Below are 10,631 nucleotides of genomic sequence, written 5' to 3' on the forward strand. Positions count from 1 at the left end.
ATAAAAGAACGTGAATTTCTTAAAAAAAAAAAGAGGCTGCAATCAGGTGTCAGCAAAAGCTGGAGTCTTATCTGAAGGCTCAGGTGGGGAAGGATCCACTTCCAAGCTCACATGGTTGTTGGCAAGAGTTAGCACCTTGCCAGCTATTAGACTGAGGAAGGCTGGCTTAGTTTTGAATCTGCTTTTGAAGATGCACTCTCTCATCCATTTCCCTCCCCCTTTTTTCTTTCAGACTGTGGCTTCACCTCGGGTAAGTGGCCCCCTGTTCCTTTGTCTCCATCTCCCATGGTCTTTGCTCTAAACCAGAGATTGCAAAACCCATGGACCACGGTAGGGCATGGAAGGGGGGGTGGTGCGTGGGCAAGGAGACCAGAGATCCCTGCTCACAGGTACCTACCTGCTCTCCCTTCCTGCCAACAGTGTCGTATCAGCAAGGGGTCCTGTCTGCCACCATCCTCTATGAGATCCTGCTGGGGAAGGCCACCCTCTATGCTGTGCTGGTCAGCGCCCTGGTGCTGATGGCCATGGTAAGGAGAAGGGCAGGGTGGGGCCAGCAGGTTCGAGGTGACACTTGAAACACAGCAACTCACACCCAGGAACACAGAGGTCCTGCCAGGACCAGAGTGGGCAGAGGGGAAGAGGGGGAGTCACCCACATGCCTCAGAAGACACCTGATACCTCTGGGATCACAATGCAAGCGCCATGCTGTGAAGGAGAAACTGGGGTCACCCGAAAACCCAATGGATGGATGTTGGGGGAACCCTGCTCTTTGTCTTGTCAGTGGGACACCCTACTTCCTCTTAGTCCCCAGCACTCCTGGCTCCTGGTGACCCCCGAACTGTCTCTTCTTCAGGTCAAGAGAAAGGATTCCTGAAGCCGGCTTAGAGGCGGAGCCAGGAGCTTCCAGCCTGTTATTGCCCTGATGTGAATTCTGCTTTTTCCATTCCTACCCAGTGCTTCAGAAGAGGTGCTCTCATCTCTCCACGCATCCCAGTATCTACCCGTGTGTGCATGCGCCCCAAACACTCATGACCAAAATCTCCCTAGCCCAAGGGGGACCCTGGCGGGCCTGAACTGATTCAACCAATAAAAATGGCCTGATCTGGCTTGAGTATGCCTTGTGAGTGTCTAGATAACTCTTCCGTCCATCTCTGAAGTCCCATGTGACTCCAGCCAGGGTAGAAACAAGAGGTATTCAAGAAAGTGCAGTCCCCTCAGGTAGGAGGGTCAAGGGACCCAGCCTGTGGCTGGTACTACTCTTCATTGTCAGGAAGACTTAAGTACATGTGAAAGGGTGTGATTGGTGAAGAGAGAGGCTTACTCTGGAACAACCTAGAAAAAGCTGTGATGCTGCCTATAGGAAATTTCTGTCCTACCTGGACAAAGGTGCTCTGAGGAAGAGCTGTGTCCACTTGCTGAGTGGTCATGTCCCCATGGCCCACAGAGCTGGGTGTCATATACATCACCCACGCTCCTCTCCACTGTCTCCCTGAGGGCACTCCTCAGCTTCCTTCGTCACCAAGGAGTGATTCCAGGTGAGAAGAAGAGAAATTACTATTACTATCTATTCTCATTATCAGATGTATCTTCCAGTTTAAGTTACAAAGCTGGTTATAAATTTCACTCTAGTGAATTAAATGTGTGTGAATATGTCCCTGATCAGTCCTGGGAGGATAGAAAATAAGTTTCCCTAAAACCAAGGATCAGCCCTGTTGGTATTTCTAGAAATCCTCCCAAAGCTCTTTACTGTCTCATTGTCACCATGGTGATGTAACCCAAAGTCCTCAGGATGGCATAAAAGACCCACCATTGTCCTCCACCACTTTATCCACACTCACCCTCACTCCTGTCACCCTGAACCCCCGAGTCACTGGCTCTCAGGCCATCTTGCACTCCTCTACCTGGAATGACACATATGTGAGCTCCCACTCATCCTTGCAGATTCAGCGATGACATCTTCCCCAGCAAGTAGCCTTCTCTGGAGGATCTTTGCCCCTTACTCCATGCAACTGGATGAAATTTCCCCTGTATTTTGCTGTCACAGTACCCTGTGTGCATCTCCTTCCTGCCACTGACCACAGTTGATGGAAACTACCTCTTTCCTTGTCTGACACCCCCACTAGAAGGTCAGCTCCTTGAGGACCAGGTTGTGTTGTATTACAGTATCCTTGCGATGTGGCATAGTACCTTGGTTCAAGTGTACTAACCCAATAAATTCTCTTTAAAGAAATGAATGAATCAATGAGTTTGCCCAAAGTGACCCAATTCAGGAGCAGATATCACCCTAAGGCCTGCCTGAAACAGCCATCTTTCGTCCCCCTCACAGGCCTGCAGCACACAGCCTCCTCCCACTACTGCAACACTGCGTGCATTCTAACATGGGTGTCTGCACATATACCAGCACACATGCATAAACACCTATGTCTACCTGTATGCATGAGCAGAGGAGCCTCGTCGTTAAGCACATATCGTTGCAACATTTGCTCGTAACCTTCAAGAAAACAAAGATACCCAGGTCAGAGTCCCCGAGAAGCTTCCCTGTTCATAAGGGGGATAATTCATGAATAGGAACAGTTAACATACAAGGTGATGCTTTCAACAGCAACGTGAGCTGTCTCCTAAAATGCAGGCAGAGGCTAGCACTAGGTGACTGGGACCATCAGGGGAGAGTCTTGAGAAGGTGGCAATTCTTCAAAGGAAGAATTGGTCTCAGTTAGCCATGTGGGAGAGAGGTCATGATAGTCAGATGTATGAACAGGATATGAAACTACGGGGTCAGGTACTTCTGGTTACTTCTGCTCAGCGGGCTGCGAGGTCCAAGGTGGAAGTCATAAGGCTGAAAAGGCAGGTTGGGGCTTCCCGCTTTGAGAGTGGACTCTATCCTTGCAACCAGCATGAGGCCTGGCATATGGTAGATGTGCATTAAGTATCTGTGGACTAATGAAGGGGAAGGAGCTTGGACCCTATTCAGGAAGCAATGGGGAATCGCAGAGCTTTCCAGGCTGTGTGTCCTCCTGCCCTAAGTTGCCATCACCTGCTCTAGGGATGCTCCTCCCACCAGCCTCACTATAAATGCCAGTCTTTGCAGGTGGGCACAGTGCGTCCCAGAGGGGAGCCCTGATGACATAGGAGATCTTCTCAGGGTGGCGTAGGTTCCAGGAGGGGCCTCTCTGTCCCCTTCCCCCTCCGCTAGCACCCTGACATTCCCCAAGCCCCTCCCCACTTTCGATTACTCTGAGTTTTTTTCCCACCCCACTCCATCAGACCAACCTCTGCCACCTGCACTTCCTGCCTCTGCACAGTCGTTAGGGGAGGGGGACAATAGAAGAGGACATTTTTGTATCATAGTGTAACATTGTGGGGACTTCGGGGGGGGGGGGGCACGATGATTCAGTTAGAGGAAGGGCTTTTACAAAAAGCCCTGCCTCAGAAAATAGCTCCACCTGCCCAGGGGGGGCTCCTGCATGGGGAGAGTAGCTGGGAGAGATCTCCTGAGCGGGTCCCTGATGTGATCTCGCAGGGATCTGGACTCAGTGATCACCTCTGCCTCTCCCTGCTCCACACTCAGCTTCCAGGAAAGTGAAGAATCAAGCCATTAAAGTGGAATCATGATTCAGTGCTTTTCACAAAACTTGCTCTTTGACAAAGTACTTGCTGGTGTGTAATTTGTTAAGCACTCACAACAACGCTGTGGGGAAGATATTACCCCATTTTTCAGTTGCAGAAACGAAGGTCAGGGAGGCTGCAGGTCCCAGAAGTAGTAAGAGGCAGGGTCTAGCCTAGAACACTTCCCAATCCAGCAAAATCTCCATCACAAATACCCCTTCTAATTTCACAACTACTGTTACTACTTTAAGTCCCCAAGCCAAGCTGACCCTCTGCAAATTGGGGATGACCTCAGGCAGGGCCCAGATTTCTGTGTCCAGCTAGTTCTGGAGAGAGGTGGGAAGAGAGAAGCCAGGGAGAAGGAGGGTGGGCCCAGTCTGTGCCAGGGGAGGAGGGCAAGAGGGAGGAATTCTTGGTAGCCCCTTCCCACTGTGCTCCTACAATGAGCTGCACTTTGGGCCAGGGACCCGGCTCACTGTGCTGGGTAAGAAGGTTGCTCCAGGTGGGAGGGAGGATGGGCTGCCCAGCCTGGATGACCGCCTGAATCCTGGCTTTTGGGGCGTGGACGGTGGACCCTCTTGGGCTGCTCTCAGGGAAGGCTAAGTTTGTGCCCGAGTCCCCAGGGCTACGTGAACAGCGGGAAGCTGTATTTTGGCAATGGTTCCAAGCTGACTGTGCTGGGTAAGGAGGGCAGCTGGGGTCCCTGAGCGCTCCCTAGGACGGGCTGGAGAGAGGTGGGCAGCTGCCCATCTTCATTTAGGGCTGTGCTCGAGGTCGGTGGGGACCTGGGCTGAGTCCGGGACGTCAGGAGCGGGCAGCGCCGGTTTTTGTCCTGGGCCTCAGGGCTGTGAGTAACGACCCTCTGTTTTTCGGCGCGGGCACCCGGCTGTCGGTGCTAGGTGAGCGGGGACGCTGCCGCCGGGGACGCGGCGGGTTTTTGCGCGGCGCTGGGGGGCCGTGACTCAGCCCCAGTACTTCGGGCCGGGCACGCGGCTCCTGGTGCTAGGTGAGCGCGGGCGGCGCGCCTCGGTTTTGGGGGGAGCCCCGGGGCTGTGCTTTACAGGCGCCGCCCTGCCCTTCGGGGCCGGCAGCCGGCTGACCGTGGTGGGTGAGTGCCCGCGGACCCGGCAGCGGCGGCGGGGAGGATGGAAGGCGGCGGGCGCGGGGCGGACGCGGGCACCTGGTGCGCTCGCAGCCCTGAAGCAGGGCGCTGGGGCCCGGGAGCGGGAGCGGCCTTGGGGCTGCGGGGGTTTGAGTGCGGGGCCCCTCACTGTGCTCCTATACGCAGTATTTTGGCCCAGGCACCAGGCTCACGGTCATAGGTAAGATTTGGATGTCTCCCCTCCTTCCAGCCCGGCGCCTGGGGGGTCCCCAGAGATGGGTGGTGTGGGCTGGAGCTGGGGCGCGTGGCCAGTTGTCCAGCTGGGGGTCAACTCTGCAAGGGAGGTGGGGAATATTGGGTGGGGAAGGTATTGGGTAGGGATACTCCCGGGACGGGAATTTGGACAGAGGGAAAGGGGGGGGCTTCGGTCTCTTTGTTTCTGAGATATTTAGGGACAGGGTGAGCATTGGAGAGAGAGAGGATTTATTAGGACTCTGAGAGCTGCTTGATTGGAGAAAAAGACCGAGGAGGACAGTCTGGGCTGGGGGGAGGGCAGGAGGGTGTGTAGCTGATGCAAAGGGGAAAATGAGCCGGAGGGGCAGGAACAGGCAGGGATGAGCACGGGGTGTGGCCCCTGCAGAGCCGGCTCCTGGGAGGTGCAGATGGAGGCTTCCACGGAACAGAGGAGGAAAAGGATGACAGACAAGAGTGTGGAACAGAGAGGTGAAAGAGAAACGCGAGGCAGTGAGGGAGAGAATCGAAATCAGCGGGGTTTGTTGATTTACTGTTTAGAAGTTTGGATTTAAAATTAGGTTTAAAACTCTTCCTCTCTTCCTAAGCCCCAGACCCCTGAGGGCCAGGCTGTGTGTACAGCACATGGGGGCTGGATGGGAACCTGGGCCGCTGGGTGGATTTACTCACCAAATGTACCCCTCTCATCCCCTAGCCCCAAATCTCCCTCCTCACACCATGTCTTCTAGGTTAAACAGCCAGATGGTGCAGGACATACATTAAAATGCAGATATTTTGCTTGTGAGGTGAGGAACATTCCCAGAAGGATCTTAGGCTCTTAGTGCTGGAAAAGGACCTTAAAGGTCCCAACCTGCTGTTGGGAGCATTGAGGCTCCAGAGGGGAAGAACCCCTCAATACTGGTATATTTACCTGGATGATTTGACAACAGCAAGCGCTGTTTGTACTTAGGCTCGTTAAGATGGAGCCAATGAGGCTCAGCTGAAGTGTGTTTTCCCGGAGGGAAGCTGGGTTCCTGTGATCAGCCAGGGTGGAGAAAAGCAGGAGACCTCAGATCCAGGTAAATCTGGGTCCCAAGCCCTGGCCCTTTAATGATCCATTACCTCGGAAAAGTGAATCTGTGTGCACAGGTCACACACCCAGGAAGCCAGCCCTGAAGTCAGATCACATCCAGGGGAATGTGAAGAGTCAGTTAGAAGAACATTTTCTCCATCTTCCAGCCTAAACTAGATCTCTTTAGAATGAGGTGTCTTGCTTGTAACAATTGCTCAGAAACAAACAAAACAATCGATAAAAAGCAAAGAGCAGAATAACATGAATGTAGGAGGGCCCAGAAGCAATGAGGCAGCCAGATGAAAAGGCCGCAGGGGCATTAACTGGAATGCCTTCACCTGGAGCCCTGGGGGACGCCACAGACCAGAGGCTTAGTTGTAGTGAGACAGCCGGGAGCAGAAGTTGCTCTGTTGGTCTCAGATGCCTATTCAGGAAGCTTGCTGGTAGGGAAAAGTAGAATACGTGGAATCAAAGGGGCAAAGAAGGTTGAAGATGCCTGCATTTGAAACACAGGGAGATGGTTATCTGTCTGAGCTGAGGAAACTCAGGGGTACCTGGAGGCAGAGGAATGGCTAGGATGGCCTGCTGAAGCAGCAGAAAGAAAGAAAACCTCCCATTCTCATGAGCACACCCTAATACAAAAGGCTGTCCTCACACGAGTGCCCCCAAATATGCCATCTGTATATTGTCATCTAAAGAAAAACCCCCAACCCCAAAATGACCCCCTTAGCCCCAAATCCCCTTTACTCCTCGGCCCCTCAGACTCACATACAAGTAACCCAGCTGAGGGCAGGGGCTTTCTGAATCCTTGTATCATTTCATCTCCACCCCCGCTCCGGACAGTTGGTGTTGGGATTCTCCCGTCACAAGCAGGAAAAATGATGCAGAGACATTGAGCGACTGTCTAAAGCCATGTTGGCGGCAAAGTCAGTTCCAAGCTTTGAATTCCGTTATTCTGCTTCCAATCCAGTGCTCTATTTAAATAACTACTACATATTGTGGGGAGTAAAAGACAGTAAGCTTTTCTTGACGGTTAAGAAATCAAGTAAGGGGAAAGAAGAGACATTACTCAGAATGTTGGGCAGTGTCATTTGTAAGGCCACCTTAGGGGCTGGGGACACAGGATACAGGCTTGTCGTAGGGTCAATACAAAGGCCAGGCAGGCCGAGGGAGAACAATCACAGAGGAGCGGGTGGTGACCCCCAAACAAACAACCAGGACCTACTACTACGTAATTTCCTTTTACGATGACCCCGTGGCCCCCTTCCCTGTGCCCCTGACTCACACGCACAGGCGCAGCCCTACCACGCCCAGCCGGCTCTCCGGCCACCCCTGCTCCCAACCCTTCTCCCTTCCAGACGACCTGAGCAAGGTGACCCCACCCAAGGTGGCTGTGTTCGAACCGTCAGAAGCTGAGATCTCCCGGACCCAGAAGGCCACGCTCGTGTGCCTGGCCACGGGCTTCTACCCCGACCACGTGGAGCTGAGCTGGTGGGTGAACGGGAAGCAGGTCAAGACAGGGGTCAGCACGGACCCTCAGCCCCACAAGGAGGACCCCAGCCGCAGTGACTCCAGCTACTGTCTGAGCAGCCGGCTGAGGGTCTCCGCCCCCTTCTGGTACAACCCTCGCAACCTCTTCCGCTGCCAAGTCTGGTTCCACGGGGTCCCGGACGAGGACGAGTGGAAGCAGGACGGGCCCAAACCCGTCACCCAGAACATCAGTGCCGAGGTCTGGGGCCGAGCAGGTGAGCCGCTCCGGCAGGGTTCAGCAAGGAGGGAGGCAGAGCAGGCAAAGGGGGAGATCCAGGGGGGAGAGCAGAGAGACTAGATGCAGAATAAAGGGGAGGGTGTGGGAAGCCCACCGTGAGGGAGGACAGGGCACCTCGGGCTAATTCCTCCCCCAGATCCCAGATCGTCAGCCCAACTCAGCTGTGCTGAAAGGTCCCCCTCCCTACCCGCCTGCACCGCTCAGGGTCTGAGCAGTGGGTCCTCATCCCCTTCAGTGCTGCCATGTTCCGTGACCTTCAAGGATGCTGTGGCCACATCGCCAAAACAGAAGGAAGGTGGTGCTAGGACTCTGACCAGAGGCTGCCCTGAGCCTGGGAGTCTGGCTTAGTTTTTTATTTTTCTTGATTTTTTTGAAAGCAGCTCAAAATACCACACATTTGTTATTGTATAGTTTTGATGGGTCAGGAATTTGGGCATAACTTAGCTGGCTCGTCTTCCTCAAGAGGCTGCAATCAGGTGTCAGCGAAAGCTGGAGTCCTATCTGAAGGCTCAGGTGGGGAAGGATCCACTTCCAAGCTCACATGGTTGTCGGCAAGAGTTAGCACCTTGCCAGCTATTGGACTGAGGAAGGCTGGCTTAGTTTTGAATCTGCTTTTGAAGATGGACTCTCTCATCCATTTCCCTCCCCCTTTTTTCTTTCAGACTGTGGCTTCACCTCGGGTAAGTGGCCCCCTGCTCCTTTGTCTCCATCTCCCATGGTCTTTGCTCTGGAACCAGAGAATGCAAAACCCATGGACCCTGGTGGGGCATGGAAGGGGGGGTGGTGCGTGGGCAAGGAGACCAGAGATCCCTGCTCACAGGTACCTACCTGCTCTCCCTTCCTGCCAACAGTGTCGTATCAGCAAGGGGTCCTGTCTGCCACCATCCTCTATGAGATCCTGCTGGGGAAGGCCACCCTCTATGCTGTGCTGGTCAGCGCCCTGGTGCTGATGGCCATGGTAAGGAGGAGGGCAGGGTGGGACAGGTGATTGAAGGGAGAGGGTGGAATATCATGTAGGGTAACTGAGGGGGTCTCAGAGTCATGTCCTGGCACCTCAGTGGAGTTATAGTGGGGCAGCCATACAGGGGAGAAAGTCTGAGATCATCACAGAATGTAGCTTTGGAGGATGGGGAGAATCAACTAGTTCTACCCAAAATCAGGCCCTAGACTCAGCTTCCTCTGACCCACTCCTACTGTTCGGTGGCCTCTGGCACCCTGACAATGTCCTCTTCTCCTCAGGTTAAGAAAAAGGATTCCTGAGACCAGCTCCAAAAGTGCATTATCCTCACCTTGGATGCTCCTTAACATGTTTCCAGTCTGTGTTCCTCAAGAGTTTCTCTCTCTACACCTTTTATCTCCTTCCTACACGGATATCTGTCCCTTCTCTCAGCTTCCCTGCAGATTGAGCTCCTCACCACTGAATCTGAAACTGACTAAAGCAATAAAAGTGTCATGGTGGTCTTGACTGTGTCCCAGGAGTGTCTATGGAGTTCTGCCCTTCCCTGTTCTACCTCTGATTTAGGGAAATCACCACCCCTCAGGCATACAGAGTGATGGACCCTCCTCTCTGACCAATGCTGATTCCTCTTGTTCATCCTGATGGAGGATGGACCCCATGGTCCACACCTGGGTATTCTGGGCCCCAGTGGGTAGGGTTAGTTTGAAGGGCAAGGAGCTGGACTCTGGAAAACCTGCATATTGATGGCATAAGGATGAATGGAGGTGAACCGTAACCCCCAGCTCAGAGCTGGACGGAGGACAGGGCGACCTGTAGGTTAGAATGTCTGATCATTTCTCAATTCCAGATTCAAGTTTCACTTCTTACGCATTTCCAGTGTATCTGTGTTGGTTCTTAACACTTGCATCTTGTGTGGTTTCAGAATTTGGGCATAAGATTTAGTTCTACTTTGCCTAAGTTAGAATCCTAAAGAAGCCATAGAGTTGAAAACACTGCAGTGTGAAACCTGGAGATTTCACGGAGGTGAGGCACATAGGGTCAGGCCCTGGGGAGGAATGGAGAAGGGGAGCAGGGTCCATTGGGAGCTGGGGGCTGCACCTGAGTGTCTCTTCCAACTTGATGGGATGGAGACCAGGCTCACCCCAAATGTAGTGTGTTGAGTGCACCCACTTGGGTGGAGATGGTTCTCTTACTGAGGTAAATGCTACTGCAGGTTACAATCACTGTGGTAGAACACTGCACCCAGAGAGGAGAGGAATGCCATCAGGGGACAGAAGACGGACCAGTGAGAGAGGCTCTGGGTAAGTTAGTTGAGGCAGAACGTTGGGGGTGAGAAGGCAGTTCTGAAAGCTGGGAGAGGGTGGGAAAAGTGGAGTCCTTATAGCCTGCTTTGTTCCAGGATTCGGGCTGGGCACTGGCACACGTGTTGTCCCAGCCAATCCCCACAATGATCCCAGAAGCAGGTGTTTTTCTCCCAACTTCATAGGTGAAGAAACCATAGTTCATAGATCAAATGACTGGTAAGCTGTGAAACTGTGGCACATTCTTCTGAAGGTGGCAATTCAGGAAGTTTTTCCCAAGTTGTGACCAAGAAGTTGTGATTGGTCACAAAATCGCTGGGTGACCTTAGGGCAGCTGCTCCCAAAGTCTGGGCCGGGACCTATAGCAACAGACTGAGGACACCTCGATTCCTGAGTGTATTTGTTTCCCAGTGGCGCTGTAACAAAGACCTGATGGTTTAAAGCAATAGAAATGTATTCTCTCACAGTTCTGGGGGGCAAAAGTCAAAATCAAGGTGTTGGCAGGGCCACGGTCACTTCCAAAGTTCTAAGGAAGAATCCTTCCTTGCTTCTTCCCATTTCTGATGGCTCCTGGCCTCCTTGGCTCATGGCGG

General features: G+C 53.2%; 2 gene segments (V, D, J or C); both read left to right on the forward strand.

Moving 5' to 3' along the window:
• The window catches only part of LOC137768727 (T cell receptor beta constant 1-like), a 30,671-nt gene extending 29,786 nt beyond the window's left edge, over positions 1 to 885 (forward strand). Inside the window, 3 exon segments of the C gene segment in view lie at positions 233 to 250; positions 421 to 564; positions 854 to 885. Coding sequence covers positions 233 to 250; positions 421 to 564; positions 854 to 885 — 194 coding nt within the window.
• LOC137768211 (T cell receptor beta constant 1-like) overlaps positions 1 to 9,232 on the forward strand; it is a 55,489-nt gene extending 46,257 nt beyond the window's left edge. Inside the window, 5 exon segments of the C gene segment in view lie at positions 4,230 to 4,287; positions 7,370 to 7,756; positions 8,442 to 8,459; positions 8,631 to 8,737; positions 9,019 to 9,232. Of these exon segments, the coding sequence occupies positions 4,230 to 4,287; positions 7,370 to 7,756; positions 8,442 to 8,459; positions 8,631 to 8,737; positions 9,019 to 9,039 (591 nt within the window).
• Positions 9,233 to 10,631: the final 1,399 nt, after the last annotated feature.

This window comes from Eschrichtius robustus, chromosome 8, assembly GCF_028021215.1.
Source record: "Eschrichtius robustus isolate mEscRob2 chromosome 8, mEscRob2.pri, whole genome shotgun sequence".
Lineage (NCBI taxonomy): Eukaryota > Metazoa > Chordata > Mammalia > Artiodactyla > Eschrichtiidae > Eschrichtius > Eschrichtius robustus.